The following is a 19459-nucleotide window of genomic DNA, read 5'->3' as shown; positions in this document are numbered from 1 at the left end:
TGAGACTTCTAATGACGTAGAGCCTTCTTAACCAATCATGATGGAGTAACCCCAAGGAGCCAATCCGCGCGCTGCATACCACAAACTTATGATGTTGTGATGACGTAAGGATGACGGCATGGAGTCTCCACCAATCATAAGCGAGACACCCCTGGGAACCAATCAAATCCCTGCATTCCAGAGGTGGAATCAACGAAAATGTTCTCTATGACATATTGCTAAAAGGGTTAGATTTGGATATATACATATCTGTGTTTATTTGACGGGATATTTGACTCTAGCTACGCACGTTTCACTACGCGCGTAGAGCGTGTCCTTGATGACATGTTCCTCAAAACCTGTGTTAAACAGTTAAAAGAGCTTACCTTACTTCCTTGATGATCATCAACCAAAATATAAACTATATGTGCAAATATGCGGTTATTATGAGTCAAGGGTAATCCAATCTTTAGATTCCGTGATATCAGTAAAAGATTGTAAACACCTAAGCCTCTGGAATGCTGATTAGAGTGGCACGAGCAGTAGAGGTCACCCGAACCGCCAGCGAGCGAGTCTCGCCGTTATGTCTTTCAATAATAAGGCCTATTTATTATGTCAAGGTACTAAAAATTAACTGCGGGATGTTAAAATACATCATTAATATAAGTAGGATTAAACTTACCTTCACCAATACAAACTAGAAACAAGCAATTTTTTGTCTAAATAATGAATGCTCCCATGTCTAGGCGTGGTAAAGGTAGGCAAATCAGGTAAATATTTTTGTCTCTAACTAACGTTGTGTGCTGTCAAAGTTGGCCTACTTAATATCAATAAAATTTTGGTGAGTTATATGACTTACACATTCTCTCAGACGTCAGTACATAATGCTCTCTCTCCCTCTGGTTATCCGCTGTCTGCCATTCATAAGAACATAAGAAAATAAGGAGTCTGCAATAAGCCGGTTGGCCTGTGCATGGCAGCTCCTGTCGAGAGTTACTACCACTCTCTATCATCCATGAATCTATCCAGCCTGTTTACTCTGTAGTTGTCAACACGCCTTTTCTCTTCTAAGTCTGTATGTAGTTCATGGCTGTTTCTTCCTCTTCGAACTATATGTTCTCTCTTCCTTATATTCAAGACCTTCATCCGTGACCTTGACCTCAGATCTACTTTCTTCAGAATCTAATACTTTCCCTCGCTGAGAGTATACGTGTGTGTGTGTTTATTGTATGTTTTCCTCAATCTCCCGTCTCTTATTTATTTTAAGTCACTTTGTTTTTGTTCCCAATTAATATCAACATTCTTCTCCTTCACATTCTTGCAAAGTCAATCATTACCGTTTGCAAAGTATTATCTGAATCATTCGACAGAGAAAAGTTCCCGCAGGCAGCATATCTTCTACTCCAGCTCCCACTTACACTCCTTATCCCTATCAATCAAACTTTCACTTCATCATTCTTACATCCTCCGCTCATATTACCCCATCCATGAATATATAGAATAACCATGGTGACGTTACTCTTCTTGTATGTTCCCCTACTTGTACTGAGAACCATTACTGTGTAGTGGATTCCTTGAACCTATATCACGTACCCCACAACTGCACAGCTCCTCTCGTGATAAACTTTGAACAGCATGTAAAAGTTTCCATGCAACTTCACCATCATCTCAATACTACTACTACTACTACTACTACTACTACTACTACTACTACTACTACTAATAATAATAATAATAATAATAATAATAATAATAATAATAATAATAATGTGTTTTAAACTAATTTGGGATTTTTTCCCACGCGTAGCAAACCTTTGGAATAGGATAAAAGTTTTTGTTACTGTTGTTTCGGCAGTAATGGCGGCAAATTGTGTGCGAGGTAGAACGAACTGCAATCGTGGATGCAAATTTAGCCATCTTGGAGACATATTTGATGGACTCAAGGAGCCAATTTTGTGTTCTTACGGGGCCAATATTGTAATCTGGACGGTGAATTTGGCAGAGTGGATGGTATAGTGACTGGCGGCGGCGAGCTGGCGCGACCTGAGGGAGCTTGGGAGTCTAGTGGAGGATGTACACCAAGTGTGGAATTTGGTAAGTGTAAAGTTGGAGAGATAGACAGGCAGACAGACAAGCCAACAGACAGATAGACAAAAAACAAATGGCTGTTTTCTCCCTGATCAGAAAATATATAGTAAATCAATGCTAGTATAGTATGCAATATTACAATAAGAACAACTGAATGAACACTTTACAATATGATACTTCGTCTATGGGTTATCGTGTAATTCTGAAATCTAATTCGATGGGAATATATATTATAATTTCGATAAAGATGTGAGAAAATGTACATTATATGGGATTATCTTAGAGAGGTATATGAGAGAGCTTGAACCAGGATGGAGAGTTAATGAAAGTGGCGTCTCCTGTAGCACTGCAGTTGAGGGCGGACCAGTGAGATATATTTTTTTTATTTATTCATTTATTCTTACTGTATCTATTGAATTTAGATGAATTAAGTAAATGAAAAATTCCTGGGATTAATTAATTTTCGCAGACGTTAGATTGTTTTTTAAGTTAAAATGCAATACGTTTGTAAAATGGTTTGTCTTGACTCATTCATCGGGGAGTTGTGCCAGTGGTTTGTGGTACAGAACAAGTATTTTGAGAATTAATAATCCAACAGATAAGACAACCGCAAAAGATAGTGTAAGAGAGTTTAGGGTTCACGAGGTATACGGGGTTCCGCATGCTTGAGTAAATTCCATGCGTTCTGCTTATTCATCCATATTACTAAAAGCCTATCTTTCTTGGTTACCGCCTTCCTCTACATATCATTAGTTCTTTAGAAACACTGATATTTTTTTTTACACTTTCGATCATAAATGCTCTTCTGAAATTTATTTAATTGGACGAGCTTTTAAATAAGCGAGGAAAGTCATAGTGAACTGTTTTCTAATGAGTGAATAGAAGAAATTATCGGCAATAGATAAAGACTGCTACTATAACGTACGGTTTACAAGATATTTAGGTTAAGTTAGCTTAGGTCAGGTTAGGTTACGTAGGGCTAGGTTAGGTTAAGTTAGACTAAATTCATCTTTGTAGGCCGCACGCTATACAGTAGTTGCACCAGATAAGACCTGTTGTTATGTGCACCCATATCTTTTTCTGCTGGTATCGTTTTCATCTCAAAACAGAACCTGCAGGGCAAAACAATACAGTAATCCCTTTCTTATAATTATGTTGACTAACAAGCAGTTATGACAAACCATCGTGGTAATAATGGAGCAGACGGCTAACACCAGAAGTTGTTCGATTTAATTTTTTCCACATGTTCTTCAGATGAAAGTAATAACAGCAATACAGATTTTTATTTTAATAGTAAGTATTATGGGTTTTGATTCATTTCCAATACCTTTCGAGTAGCATTAGATTCTAAGTGAACTGTATGTTCGTATTCTTGTTTTTCAATGGCGTCCTTATCACGTCCATAAAAAACGTAAAATTATACCGTACGGCTTCAAGCCAGTTGCCTCCATTGATACCAGATATCAAAGTAAGTTCTTTCTGTCTAATATGCCATCCCCCGGCTAGGAAGTTAAGTAAGGTTAGGTAGGTTAGGTTAGGTCAGGTTCTATGCATTGTCGTAACGTTTTTATTACTTATTATCTTCCAAAGAACCTACTGTGGAAAAATAAACGAAATCGAGTTCTACCTTTACCTCCACCGTTATCTAGTGTGATTTACGTGACTCGGTGTTGTCACTCATGCAAGACTCGAGCTCGAAAAATTATAATGATTTAAGACCTAACATCAGCGCGGTATACATTTTCCAGTTGTCTTTAACAGTTGGGCAGTTCAGTGCTACGCACTGTTAGTAAGTACAGTTTGGTTGTATCTATTATATTGGGGTCCTCTCGGGATGCTACAACTAGCAAGAACATGAAAACTAGAGGTTAGCCTCAAGTACAGTAAACTGTTACAACTAACGTTTGGGGTACGAGATGTGAACTCTTGGAATGGCCTGCCAGAGAAAGTTGTGACAGCACCAAGTGTGAGCTTCTTTAATGAATACTTCACAAACACTGGCAGTCTGGCACATGTTCAGGTACACATGCAAGAGTCCATGCATGCCAACACTTGCCAACATTACGTAACGAGAACTAACCGACCGGTTACTGCTACTGCTATTATAGTGATGTTTGTGAGCGACAAGAGGCGAAGAAGACAAATAAGTAGTGCTTTCGAATCAATTTATAACCTCCACTTTGGGATAGATAAATAATACAACAATCAACAGGACAGATAATAATAGGAAGAGTGTTATAAAGAAAAAACAAGAACATTATGATTAGAAGTTTTATTTTTCTAGTACAGTACATGATTTTCTACATGGGTGAAGTTGAGACAAAGAGCGCAGCTGCATTATACTGTACTCTCAAAATTGATATCCCCCTTGGCAAGATTATACATGTTAATTTAAATCTATTAGAAAGAAGAAAATATGGTTTCATTAATGCGCCTTCATTCACCTTACACAATTATTGTTCATCTTAGGTAAGTGGTACAGTTCTGCAGACAAGTGATAGTATCTAGAGATGTTCTGCAGACAAGTGATAGTATCTGGAAATGCTCTGCAGACAAGTGATAGTATCTGGAGATGTTCTGCAGACAAGTGATAGTATCTGGAAATGTTCTTCAGACAAGTGACAAATTCTCAGGTTGTTCTGGTTAGCTGAACTTTGATATAGTTATTCTTTTAAGGAAATTTGTAGGATAGTTTTACTTGGTGAGGCTTTGCAGATCTCAGAATTTCTTTTGTTTTAGCGAAAATTTTGCTTTATTCGTCTTGTTGAAACTAATTTGAACTGTTAAGTTTACGAAACTTTCTTTGGGGGTTCATAGTCGTGGTTGAACATTTTCGTCTCCTTGTTGCTTCATTTTGGTCGTTCCTTGAGAGTTTTCATTATCGTTCACGCTGTAGAAAGTTTTTGTGCATTTCTGATGGAATAATTCTTCGTCGCCATGGTTTCTCCGGTCTTTAGCAAGCCAAGGGGTGAAAGTGTCTTCAGTTGTGCGCCAACGCAGTCTCCAGCAATCTTAGTCGTTCGTCAGAGGTGTGTGTGTGTGTGTATATGTGAGTGTAATACGCTCGTGTATACGGGAGCAGCCTTAGCACTGGGGGTCTTGGACGATTTCGTTGATCCAGTTGTGGTACTTTGAGACACGAGTGTAAATTCCTGGGTACTCCTGGGCACACCCCGCTCCGAAGCTCACCACGCCCACCGCAACCCACTGTCCCAATCCTACCTCAACCAGCAGGGGGCCGCCGCTGTCCCCCTACACACGGGGCACACCACATAATAATAATAATTAATAATAATAACAAAGAGTAAATTTCGGAGACACCGGTATAAGGGAAGATTTTATGGGTAAAGCTATAATATCCCCAAACTGTTTGCTATTGAGATAATTTAGATGTTCAGTATATGCAATCATAAGGCAAAATATTCACTTTACTTTAACCTCTTCACCACTGATTAGCCTCTATCCCAATGAACATGCCAATAATATGAACGTGTCTAATAACTGCTGCCAAATAAGACTGATAAACGTATATAGATAAGAATATGAGTGGAAATATCAGTCATTATAAAGACGAGACTGTTAGCTAGTTAGAATTACTATGGTATACGGTACAATGAAAGAAAACGAATTGGTTTAGGAGGAATAACTATGATAAATTACTGGAGTTGACCGGCATCTTTAAATCCTTCTGACTCTGGATGCGTATGTGTGAGAAGGGAAATCTAGAGGTCCGATTTGCAGTAAGACAGACATTTAAGAATATCTAGAAATTTCATAAAGTATCTGTTAAAGTCTGTTTTATCTCAGAGGATATATTTTCATCTGTTAGTTCTGTTTGTCAAACTGCTCATATATTACTTTTTTTCTGCATTGCATAGAAGAATTATATGCTTGTTGCATAAGATTGCCAGTCCGTGTAAACTAGGGAGGAGATGCAGGACTCTCGATTTTTTACACTTCCCAGATTCTTCGACCTTCGTTATCCTTTCCCGTCCCCACCAAGACTCAGCACCCCCTTCTCCTCTCAGTCACCAAGATCCACCGTACACCTAATGGCCCCCCTATCCCCAATCACCGACCAGGCACTAGGGAAACTCACCACACAGGAGTCTTTGCCACTGGCAAACGAGCACATCATGTTGTCATTAATTTCGATGGTGCCATTGTATGATTCCTTACATATCATCGGATCCACTACCTCTAGGTCGACCTTCATCAGTGTTTTCGGGAACTCATCTCCCTCTGTGGAGGGCACATATATTTTTAATTGTCGTGTGAAGATCATATAAACTTACTGATGGGTGAAGGAGAGATTGTATTACGTGAGTGTTATCAACAGGTGTGAACTTATCATTAATTAATATTTTCTTACTGTGTAGATAAAGATGATGAAGCGGGTTAAGATTATTTTGAAAACTACCTCTACGATTCTTAGGTCTTTGGTATACTTGTAAGTTGAGAGGCAGACATAAACAGTGAACAAATACCATGAAATAAACGTTATCCTAGATGAAGAGACTCAGAGACGAGCTTACCGTTTGTTAACTTGCCCCAGCCTGCCACCACCACCTTGTCGCCGACCTGCACATCCCCATCGAGTCCCAGGCAGGCCGGGCTTACTTTAAGCGTGAAGTTCGCTGGCGACGAGAGCTTGACCAGTGCAATGTCGTTCAACTTCTGCAACATCAAGGTACCACCGAGTCTAATTTAATTGGTTTAAAACTTAAGTATTATGGGGAGGTGTGACTAGTGATCAGTGTTCTATTTAACTTTTATAACATATCTTTATGACATGAATGAGAATAACATATGTTGGTGGTATAGTATTTACAACATGGCAGATTATCACTTGTCTTAATAGTGGTATACACAAGAAAAGCGTAACGTAAGCAGAGTGACTGTTAGTGGTTTAGACACAACATTAGGGTGAAGTTAGTAGTGTGTTAGTGGTAATTCACACAACATAAGGGTGAAGTAATCAGTGGGGTCGTGGTAACATACACAACATAAGGGTGAAGTAATCAGTGGGGTCGTGGTACAGTACTCACTTTGTAGTCGTCATAAGCATCATGGACACTAACAAGAGAGGCCACTACAGCGGTCGAGGTGTCATTGGTGTCCGGGAACTCGTGGGCCCCAAGGTAAACAAACACACCCTCCAGTTCCCTGCCGACCATTGTCACGCTCAGGTTACCGTTGTTTATGGTACTGTACTACTGCTATTACTTATGATACTAGTGTACTACCAGCTGAGTCCTACCTGATTGGGGATAATTAGCAGACATATAGTTATCCCATGTTAAGTATTGACCCATAAATATTGATATGACCAGTAATAACGTTATGTGGGTTATGAGTATATTATTCATATGTACTACCAGCTGAGTTCTAGTTAAAGTGCCATGTTGTTCATTCCGAAATAACATGATGTGCTAAATAATATCTTAATTTGGGATATTGTCAAGTGTGTCATATAACCATCTGCATTGACAATGAAATAATATAATGATTGTTTAATGTTGTAACCAAGAATTTGAAGATCTATTTTGCTATTTGTAAAGTAAGACCTAGGTGGTCCAGTCTTGTCTGAGTGTACTTAATTAACATCTTGTTTACTCCTTACGTTAATCAATGTTGAATTAGTAAACTACGAGTATCACCGCTCTATCCCTCTTAACATTTCGTCCTCAGAAAATAACTATTGTAACTCACGTGCCTAGAAGCTCGCTAGCATACTACCTAACAGTTTAGTGAGATATTTTATATTCTAATAAAAGTCTGGGTGGTGGCAGGCTGCCGTTGTAAGTATAATAAGTGTTATAGTTAGAATGACATGGTTTTCCCAGACTAATTTATGGTATAGAATATAACTAAAGCATGATAATAAATTGAGAGAAAGACAGGATATAAAATTCAGAAAATACAATAATATATATGACAAGGAATAAAGTATAGAAAAGAATACTGACTTAGAAAATATAAGCAGTGAAATACAAGATAGATACTTAGAGACAGAAGACTAAGAAAATAATATTAATAGAAAATATAGATATGAAGCAAGTATATAAGTATTGAAGAATAAATAGAATAAATATGAAATAAAAAACGAGCCCATTAACACTTGTACTACTGCTACTACTTATTCGTACGGCTATTACTGATGATGTTCATATTTATAGTACTATTAAAGTTCCTTGCATTGCTATTTGTAGGTGCAGCAGATTCTGCCAGTACTATCACTACTTTACTACTGCGACTACTATTACCACTACTATTGCTACACTTGCTACCACTAACAACTACTATCACGTTAAGAGTCATTAAGTACCTTAGATATTTAAATTGTATGTTTCTCTTGTAAATACTTTTAATATATTATGAGACACATTTTTCTATTCTAAAATAAGAGGTCATAAAAGATGCATCTGTCGGGAATTCATCCATGTCCGATAACATTTAGGAGTCCCGACAGCATCCACGACCCGCACACGCTTCCATTGTTATTGATTGTAAGCGACCTCCGGGTCCCGCATTATTGTGACTTAAAATACGGTGTCATTCACCTCCAGGGCGTCTTTGTTGCTTTCTGTCTAATAATACATACAGTGTAATGAATGACTTATTTGAGTTTATCTTACCTTATGATAGTCCTCTTGATTACTCTTACTCAGGAGCGACATTAATTTTATTCAATAATGATATCTCTTTTGACAGCATTCTTACATAACAGGATACTTCTTTATGTTGCCAGTCTTGCCCAAAACGATGTCTAAATGACACCATTCTTACCCACAATCCCTTCTTTTACATGTCATTCATACTCAACTGGACGTGTATTTACCCGCTCTTTTTACGCCTCTAGTTTAACAGGACACACACTCCGTCCTTCTTTCTGTTGAGGGCGGCTTCCTTACCCTGAGACACAGTGGGCGGCGGTGAGGACGAAGTCTCTGGTGATGAGGGCGCCGCCGCAGTTAAAGGAGTCCAACGTTGTTTTCATGTGAAGGAACACCAACCATGGATACTCGTTGCGGTTAGCCTCTGACCCTCCCACGATCCTCTGCACAGACATCTGCAAACGCCCACACTCCTCTGTCGTGATGGGCGTGCAGCGAGGTCATTTGAGCACGGAAAAAATACTACATTATCAGATCACACAAAATGGCTTGCCACTCGACAAACTTTTACCAATAATAGAAACAAAATCGTTCTGGACAATACCTCTCAGGAGAAATCCCACCTGACAATTTCCCATAGGACAAAATCCCACCACTCAAACTCTATGATGGACAAAATTCCATTGTTCGGTTAGTTTAGGTTAGGTCAGGTGGAGTGGCACTCTGATCTACAGGTGAGGTGGAGAAAAACGGGTATACTTAAGTAATAATAATTATGGTTGCCTCTCCTGTCCTGCGTTGGCCGGCACGAGAGCCAATTAGGCGTGAATTTGTTTAACGCATAAGAGCTCTTGCCAACGCAGCAACTCCCCAAGTTAACGTGTTGTTTAACCCACCAGCGTCAAGGAATAATTCAAGAAGACCGGACAACTCGCTAACTGCACTGGCTAACCATTATCCCAGAATACGATCCGCAAGCCAATTGAAACCACAGGTCGTCCTACTACACACACACACACGCGCGCACGCACACATGTATAATAACAGCTAAGCGGACACACATACACCTACCACAGATCGGGCGTGAAGTGATGGCTGGTAAACTGCTTCCATCGGTAACATCAGTAGAAGTACTGAAGGTTGGCTCCTCCGAAGTCTCGCCATCTTTACAGTGTCCTGAAATACACACATAAAGATGTTAACGTCAATGTGGACAGACGATATTGGATCATCAATTTGAACGTGGACTGGTGTTAGACGGGCAGTTCTAGGGTGCTAGATGCTGGCTGTGCCGAGACAAACTGCGGTGGGGAACAGCTCAATCACACACACACACAAGTGACTGAAGATACATAGAAAGAGAGCTGAAAACCCCGTGCTGGTGCAGTGTGTGTTTGGTGAAGGTCCACCAGCGAATAATACTTCTGAACCTTCCTTAAGCTTTATATACTGTAACCTTGCTGCACTGGCTGGTTCATGGGGGTAGTAGGATGGTACCCGGCCTCAGCTCCCTCCTCTCCTACTTTACTTAAACGCATTGATGTTCACTCTCTCACTAAATAAAAAAAAAATATCGAAGTATTAAAATGATTCACATTCTGCTCGAAAGGCGCCTTATTGAATGATCGGAGGTTATAGGCTTTGAAAATGTTGTGGAGGTCCACGAGTGTGATGTGTTTGTCTCCTTCCCTCACTCACAGGAACTACCCTAGATCCTTCAATGTTTACTGTCGTTTGTGTCGTTGCTAATGTGGTGATCTTGTCGCTGTTAATGTTACTATTCTTGCTAATGGAAACGCAAATGTGTAAATTTAAATTGTCATACCTTTTTAATTGTGGTAAAAATTGTAAATAACCTATAAAATTTTACATCATTGACCCATATATATCAATTATTTGTCTACTTTACCGAGGAAAAATGCATTAGTAACAGGACGTTCTGGACACCCCATGGGACTCACAAAGAAACAAGACATTAGCATGGCTGGCACCTAAACCACCTAAACGATGCCTCTGCTGCTGTCAGTGTCGTCATATATAATGCTCATTGTTCTCGCTGGTATACTGTATAATTAAGCTTCACCGCCACTTAGCACATGCCTGCCGCCTTAGCCCGCCTACACCTGTTACGATAAACAGCAGGTGTGATAAAATGGATGTTTACCTTATCATGTTCATGCGAAGAACTTGCCTAATCCCAAGCCTTTTTATATATATAATTGGAACCTTGATATAACTTCTTAACGAAATTAACAAAACTTCCTATAATCTTAAAAAAATATAAAATATCAATAATTTATTGTTCGCATAAGTTTTCTTAACATGAGGCTTTTAAATATATATAAAAAAGGTGTATTCTTAAAATTTTTTGTTTCTCAGCAGACTGTTGGCATGGCTGTAAGGATTCTAGAGTGACATAACTAATTACTAAAAGCAGTTGTCTCTTCAATGTCCGGAACTTAACACCAGACTCATGCACTGGAAATGTATTTGTCATTACACCTATACACGTCGGTCATAAAGTAGCATCTGTGTCACTCGCCTTATATGTCAATTAGTGCTGGTGTCATGTGAAATTTTGCTTGAGTAGGGCAGCTGCTACGGCACGCTCACCAAGATCTATTTATTCAGTCAGAAGCTTTATTTTGAGTGGTGTAACAACTTGTCTATTCTGATGTAATCTATAACAATTGCATAAAAAAATAAATAGTATGTCTTACAGAGATGTGCACTGTAAATTTGTTTATATAAGCCGCTCAGGAAGGTCACAGGTGTGTCAAATACTTGTGGATTCTTATTATAATTAGCTATGTGCCAAATTTGGTTCGAATGCATTCCAGTTGTCCTGCTTGTTATGTACCGTAGGTGACACACGCTGACGAACCCCGTGAATTCATCTAGGTGAGGGACAGGAGAATGAATAAAATCAATAATTATGTTGCAGGAAGCATGTAATAATAGCCACAAAAGATGCAAATACATGTAAATATTAGGAAAACTCACTGAATTATATAGTTCTTATGTACAGTTTAAGATAGTGACTCGCATACTGTACTCTGACAGAATCATTGTCATAGTTGCTCTTCATAACTTACTACCTTTAAATAAGGACAATTTAAGAAATGCACATACATATCTTAGCAAAGCAGATAAGTCTATTATAGCCGTTAGATGTCTCGAAATTAAAATAGAGAAATGAGAGGCGAAAGGTGACGTAGAGTTGAGGTTTGTATTTGGCGGGTGTGATGGCGAGTTGTGTAGGTGGCGTGGCGGCGTCAACACTGTCGCCCGTGTGTAATGATGATGCTCAACATGGGGCTACTAAGGTCTGCTCTCGTCATCTCTTTCTTTTCTACTATATACACCAGAGAATGGAACACCCACGAATATATGATAAGAGAACATTCGTTGGTGAAACCCTATCAAGGTAAGGCTTCAGCTAGGCTCTTCTCGGTCATGAAAACTAAGGAAAATAATATGACTCCAGAACATTTGGGAGCTTTGGGGTACTGGCTGGATGTGCTAGTTACTAGGTGTGTTGTGGGGCCTTCCTGAGTGTGTAAGGATGAATTGTGCAGTTTGGTTGATGCTTTTGGGAAGGAAGAACAGTAGAAAGTGCTTAATTTGTGGTGGATATGGTGAACCACTATTGCTAAGGCCATGGCCAGAGGGAAATTTACTATTAACTCTCCTTCCCTCACCTCATCACCTCCCACCCTACACACTTTCCTGTCGAAATATTCCATTCAGTTAACCTTGTTTTAAGCTTTCCTCAAACTGTATTTCAAAGTCTACAATTATGTTTAACCCTTTCACTGCTGATGTCACAATAGTTTGTTGCCTGCATTACTTTTCTGCATTACATCAATTTTTTTTAAGTTTTGGCAAAAATTGTATGGACAAGCATAGCTGACCTTAACCAACCCTAACTCAATTTAGAACAAGATTTATTGGGTTGAGTTGGTTGCTTAGTTTTGTTTGGTTTAAAAGAAGTTCATTATACTGCATGATGTAAAAGGACTGTGATATTGTCCTGAACAAATACCTCTTAGACTATCATCAGAAATCTCATACATTGTACAAATAGAAGAAATGTTCTACTGTATTCATTCAGTTCTATCAAGTAATTACCTTAAACTTTCAATTTTCAAAGGTGATTGGTGCCACTTTACCTTTGGAAATTTACTTCAGAAGAAAAGTTGCTGTACCATCATGATTTGCACAGATGTCTGGGAGGGCAAAACAAAAATATTTATATTTCATGATTGAATTAATGGCCACAGGCTACTGCAGTGTTGATAAATTAAACATTTAACCAAAACGTGATGCTGAAAACAATAAGTAAGATGTGTAACCACTTACCATATAGTAATGGACTTTAGTAGTGGGAATAGTGGTAAAATTTAATGAAAAGGATGAATTCATAATAAATCAGTAAACACTTATTATAATAAGAGTACATACTGGATGTGCTGTGCATTTATGTAATGTCTACATCTAACAAATTCTGGAGAGCAGACTGATGCATGACAAACTCAGCCAATTTAAAGTTTATTTGAAACTACAGAATGTCTGAATTAACAAGAAGAAAGTACTTTTTCCTAAGATCAGACATAATCCAGTGATGATTATTTAAAGTCAGCAGTGTGCTGCAAGGTACTCATAGTTATCTCTCTGCTCGTCAGTCCTCAGTCAGCATAGATGCATAGGGCATCCAGTGCTATACTGTAATGATTCTTACTGATTTACAATGAATTTACCTATTTTAAGCTATTTTACCACATTACTATATTAAAGTCCAACTTCAAATTCTGATGCAGTAGTTGCCGTGGCCATTAACTTTATCGTGAAATTTAAATGTTTTTTTTTATCCTCCCCCAGGTTTTTTGTGCAGCTCTTGGTGTTTTCAACGACCTTTCTTCTATAAGGTAAGGGAATATTCTAAGAGATGAATTTATGCCAGTCATCTCCATAACATGTATTAAAAAAGTTTATCATGATTACCAGAAAATTCTGTCAGTGACTGCCTGCAATTTTGGAGTCTGCTAAATTAAAGCCAACTCTTACAGATTTAGTTATTTTTTATATTAGCTGAAATGGACAGTTAAGCAGTATAAAACTTTGTTCATAACTCGAGCACAAGCTGAATTGTGGGACTGAATTCTGAAGAATTAACTTCTCGGAGGGATCCACAATAGCACCAGAACTATTGTGCTGTATTAGTTTTCCTGACCTATTAATAGATGGGATTACCTCTCAGTTTGGAGGTTATAGCTTCCCTATCCTCAGTTTTTTAATAAAGCTTCCTCATCCCTGTGTTTAAAGTGGGATTTGAGTGACAGGAGTTGTTTGGCAAAAGACATTTTCTATGTTACTCAGATACCTTCTTGCCTCTTTTGGGAATTAGGTCTAACCACCTGGAACTGGTATGTGTAAGGTGTGTGGATCCAGATTCACAAGATGGTCACGGGTAGGACTGTGTCAAAACAGAATTTCAACTTCCCCATTCCACCTCCATCCCTTCCAAGTGATAAACCAATTGCCAGTTGAGAATGACTACTTGGGGGGAAAAGGAAGAGCAATCATTTGGATAATATATAATTAACAGATCAACCCTGGCACACAGTAGGAGCCCTAGTCAAAGGAGCTAACTGGCTACATACTCGACCAGAAATAGGGTTTCAGGGTCATTTCTCCATTACTAATGAAAAATTCCAAAGGATATATCCAGCATTGAATATGGGAAAGTAAATGTATAACGTACTGTAATGTGGGAGGACTTGTATTATTACAGTACAGTAATAGATTTTATCACCTACCGGGTATTCCTTTTGAAGTAGCTTTTTTAAATAAGTATTTTTATTATAATTCATTAATCAATTACTATTTACAGGTTTGGGTACATCTATCCCATATTGGGATTTTCTTGGAAGCACCATGGTGACCAACAACTATATTAGACTAACGGCTGATGCTCAGAGTTTACGTGGAGCAATATGGAACAAAGCGCCTTGCTATCTACGGAACTGGGAGATGCAAATTCATTTTAAGGTTCATGGCCGTGGGAAGGATTTGTTTGGAGATGGATTTGTTTTCTGGTAAGTTTATGTTCAGTACTTTTTTACTGGAATTATTGTTTCTAACTTGGAGCCCTCTGCCAAACAGCAGGAAGAGCACTACAGTACTGTATGAGTTCAGAAAAGGGAAAGAATGTACTTGGGATAAATGCAGAACTGCTTGGGGGCAAATCTGAAAAAAAAATGAATTTGTCAAGTGCTAATCAGTTTTTGAAGGGAAAGTGAAACATATTTATCATTTGAGGGGAAGAGTGGGTACTTAGCAGGGGAAAGTTTACTAAATAATATAGGATACACTGTAGATAGGAGATGAGGCAGCATTTATTTACAGGTAACACATCTATAGTGGGTGATTTGTGAGAAAAATTACACATGTTATTCATATGAGTTCGAAAGAGTGCAGACAAATTACTTGTAGACACTGCTCAATGGATGGACCTTGAGTCATGTGGGTTGTGGGAGAGCTCAGAGGCCCACTTGTGTAGCATCGTCTGCTTCCTTTACTCTTTGCCCCATGGGTTTCTAATTTTACTTATATTTTTGTACATTATAATTTTTAGTAATTTTTTTGTTTATTTAGTGAATAATTTCCAGATCTTTTTATTACCTAAGGTTTTTAAATACATTTTGTGACTTTTTACTGTATTATATTGTGTTTGTCATTAACAGTAGTTCACCTTGCTGAATTGTTAACTAACTGCTGTGTCTGGCCATATTTGTTTGATCCATTTAAGTTGTCTCTTTTCAGCTTCTTAATTAAAAATTCCAGGAGAGATAATTATGTGTGTAGAGATGTACTCTGAAATTAATCTCTTCAAATTGCTCTGCTTTCTTTTTTATTTCCAATATAAGAAAATTACCAGTTGAGTATGTGGCAGTCATTGGCTGTTGGTTTTAGCTTGCAGGTATTTATGCATCTTACTTTTACCTGCATTCTATTGATTCTACATCGGCAATAATATTTCAAGATGAATGATTTCACTAACAGTAATGTGTTCTACAGGTATGTGAAAGAACCCATGCAGGAGGGTGATGTGTTTGGTAGCAAGGACTTCTTCACTGGACTGGCAGTGGTCATGGACACCTATAGTAACCACAATGGTCCACATAATGTAAGCTGTTGAAATCTGTTTTAGGATACATGATGAAGTTAGTGTTAAGTTACATATTTGTGCAGATTTCAGAATGCCATGTTGTAAGCCAATTACTAACTGGCAAGGGATCCTCACACAGCAAAGGTAGCAAGCCAGTCTGGAAGGTACAGTATTGTACACCATGGTATATTACTATCTTATTGAATAATAAGGAAGCACATAATAATTCACGGGAATTGTTGTCCCAAGAAGAGGCGACACTGGACATCAGTAGTCACCAAAAGATTTACCCCCAGCATATCCATTTAGTTAGCAGGTGGACAACAAATCATGCATTGTAATTTTTTTTCATTCAGAACAAAATTTGAAGGGAAGAAAACCCTTAAGCTTTAGATTTTATAGATACAGGTAGAATATCTCATGAATGTATAAAAATGTAGAGTGTAACATTGTTATACACCTCAGAAGGGATGGTCATTGTGATTTATACTGTATATACAAGTATTCTGCATTATTTTCATCTTGTACATTACTTCCATAGTTTAGTTTCTGCATGCCCAATGAGTGATTTTGAGACTAATATAAACCAAAGTAAAATGTGTCATCTGAAATTAAAACAAGTGTAACAGGACAGTTAAAATTTCATTGAACAATAAATGTAACTACCTTTGGTGTAGTCCCTGCTTAAACCACTTGTAAAAAAGTGATTATTACCCAAAATATATTTATGGTCAGGTAAACTTTAATGTATGAAGGTTTACACTTTGTGATGTGGATCATGGAGATTACTGTACTTCAATATTATTTTCTCCCAATAAACAGCATGGCCATCCATACATCTCAGCTATGGTCAACAATGGCACTCTACACTACGACCACGACCGTGATGGTACTCACACCCAGTTGTCGTCAGGCTGCGTTTCAAAATTCAGAAATTTGGATCATGATACATATATTTCCATCCAGTATGTCCACGACACACTAACAGGTAGGGAGACATTCCATTGCTTTTATTTTGTGTTGTTGGTGGTCATCATTGTACTGTACTGTATAATGTTTTGTGTGTTTTATAAGTACATGTATGACTACATCAATAACTCCTGTTGTTATATTCTAATGCACTAAATCAAAGATGCTTAAAGAGGTGACACTAGTCAACTAAATTAGAACCTTTTAGCCTTTCCAAGATTGCATGAAGACTTATAGCCCTTCAGCCAGTGAGTTTTTTTATGGCAAATTCTAAATGTAACAAATATGAAAAACGTGGAGTTATTCTGCCCGGAATGCAATACTGTAATATGAAAATATTAGAACAAAAAGAAGAAAAAATGATAAGTGGGGATGAGATGAGAGGCTGTAAGCACCTCAAAAATGGTAAAATGCCAATTGTGGATGGAATCAAAGTGGCACCTTATTCCTAAATGGATATCTGGGATCCCAGTACAGTTTAAAGATGAAGTTAATTGTCAAATTTATTTGATTTTTAGATCCTAGTCATTGGTTGGGTTCACGGTGCATTGTCTTTAAGATTTGCAGACTATGCAGAGTTGCTTCATCCTAAGTCAATTATAAGATAGAATCAGTACAGTACTGAGTACAGTACAGTAGTTATAGATTGAGCTTTTGTATTTACAATAATTATTTTTTAATTAATTAACACTAATAATAAAGTTTAAGTGGGCAATAACATATTTTGAATTCTGGAGTTGGGTTAGGTAGAATTTAGCCTACTGGAGACAGCAACGGGAGGATTCATTAGCTTCTGTGAGACCGCAACTTCACATGTAGGATGCAGGCTGATTTTTTTAGTCACTATTCAGACAAAAAGGTGTGTCGTATATGCCGTAAAATACGGTATGTACCTGTTTATCTGTAACTGACTGTCACTTGGTGTGTTTTACAGTGATGACTGACATTGAAAATAAGCAAGTATTCAAGGAATGTTTCTCAGTAGCCGGGGTAAAGCTGCCACTGGGTTATTTTCTTGGAGTGTCTGCTGCTACCGGTGACCTCACAGATGGACACGACATCATCTCACTTAAGATGTATGACCTATCTACTCCTGATGATGTAAGTACTGTACAGTATATGTTTTTTTTATATATATCTGTACAGCTATTGCCCTGACTTAACTATTTTTGGATACTACACTGCACTTCAGTAAATGCTTAAATGAATTTACTTTTAGTATTCTGCTTTGGAATTGTAAATAATAATTGATATTTTTTCAGGACATTCTTGAGGATCGGATCAACATTATGCCTTCTGCTTCTTTCTTTGAGCCTCCAAGAGGTAAGTAAAATACAGTATCTTATTATTTCTTGCAGTAGTGTTAAATATTTACATCATGTAAGAATTTAGTTGTTTGTTGTATTTAATGGTAATAATCAAGGGTACAGAGGCAATGTATTTACTTCATCTTCCAAAAAAGTATCGTTACACTTTCCATCAATACAATTTCAAATGCGGGATGAAATACTTTGGTATAATATCTAGTTCATCATCATATGCTGGTACTGTATGCCTGCTGTCCATATTGGTAACAGTATTAAAATATACACAACAAATGTACAGTATTGTATTTATAAAGTACGTATTTGCAGTTTTAAAAATTAAATACATGGTCATTTTCAAATTCAGGGAGTTCTCTGCTCAAAAATGTTACCAGATAATTTGATCCACTTAGTAGATAATGGTGTATATCAATACCTGAGGACTGATGCTGCTCACAAAACCAGGAATCACATGAAGTACTGTACAGGTATAATAGGGTAAAAAGAGCTTGAATACAAATCCCATTTATCCCAACTCATCTAGAATGTTTTGTAGGAATGTTGTCAGTTAATAATTCACTCTTTGGTGTAATCTTTTTCATTAATTGTATATCTCATCATGGTTTTATTCTTAGCAATCATCATGAATTAAAAAAAATGTATTTGACAATGATTTAACTCTATTGCTGTATGGTACAGGGGATATACTGTAATTTCTAAATTAGCCAAACTGTGCAGACACATGTCGGAAATTTTACTTTTGTGAGTGAAAGAGTTTTTTCTGCTGAACATGAAGTTTGATTACTGTTCTTTCTGTTGGTTTTATAGTTTCCCCATATGAATTATGTTGACATACCTTATAAAGTAATTATGGATATACTGTACAGTATTTCTGTGTTTCATTCCACCAACGACATGAATTTAGGTGGATTTATTATACAATGTTTTGCTCCACAATTCAATGAGCTGCATATTAAAAACTGAGATAGGGCTAGATGTACTGGAGCGAATTTCAGTAGTACTGTTTAAATTTTTCTCCTCCTTAGTCAGAAATTAATTGTACGGTATTTATTTTTGTTTTCTTATACTCACAGATCATGTCGAAGACCCCAAACCATCATCCTTGACTACTTGGAAGAAGGTAGTACTTCTTGTCTTTGGTGTGATTACCATCTGTGGGTGTGTATTCATAGGTGGCTTGTTCTACACCAAGCAGAAGGAACAACAGCGCAAAAGGTTTTACTAAACCAGTTTTTACTTCTGTTGTTTAAGAATTCTCTTTAAGTTTAATGGAAACATGAAGTAAAACACAGAGTCCTGCTTGTCTTTAA

The 19459-nt window shown here is 37.6% G+C and overlaps 2 protein-coding genes across 3 annotated transcripts; one reads left to right on the top strand and one right to left on the bottom strand.

Moving 5' to 3' along the window:
* Window positions 1–4408: 4408 nt before the first annotated feature.
* LOC121870189 (chymotrypsin-like protease CTRL-1) lies at window positions 4409–7244 on the bottom strand. Its single transcript, XM_042371951.1, has 4 exons — window positions 7116–7244; window positions 6603–6744; window positions 6167–6309; window positions 4409–5319 (listed from the first exon to the last, which is right to left on the bottom strand). The coding sequence occupies exons 1-4, from the start codon at window positions 7242–7244 to the stop codon at window positions 5152–5154; spliced, it is 582 nt and encodes a 193-aa protein (XP_042227885.1). The 3' UTR covers window positions 4409–5151.
* Window positions 7245–11953: 4709 nt separating this feature from the next.
* On the top strand, window positions 11954–19459 carry LOC121867502 (vesicular integral-membrane protein VIP36-like). Of its 2 annotated transcripts, none has more exons than XM_042367473.1 (7): window positions 11954–12111; window positions 14578–14782; window positions 15765–15873; window positions 16678–16843; window positions 17759–17925; window positions 18087–18147; window positions 19223–19459. In XM_042367473.1, the coding sequence occupies exons 1-7, from the start codon at window positions 11982–11984 to the stop codon at window positions 19372–19374; spliced, it is 990 nt and encodes a 329-aa protein (XP_042223407.1). In that variant the 5' UTR covers window positions 11954–11981; the 3' UTR covers window positions 19375–19459. The 2 variants fall into 2 exon arrangements, with proteins under 2 accessions (XP_042223407.1, XP_042223415.1); XM_042367481.1 differs by lacking the exon at window positions 11954–12111 and adding an exon at window positions 13580–13612.

Source organism: Homarus americanus, unplaced genomic scaffold, assembly GCF_018991925.1.
Source record: "Homarus americanus isolate GMGI-L3 unplaced genomic scaffold, GMGI_Hamer_2.0 scaffold32583, whole genome shotgun sequence".
Classification (NCBI taxonomy): domain Eukaryota; kingdom Metazoa; phylum Arthropoda; class Malacostraca; order Decapoda; family Nephropidae; genus Homarus; species Homarus americanus.
The sequence above is the reverse complement of the archived record's forward strand: the minus strand, read 5'-3'. Positions and strand labels throughout refer to the sequence as shown.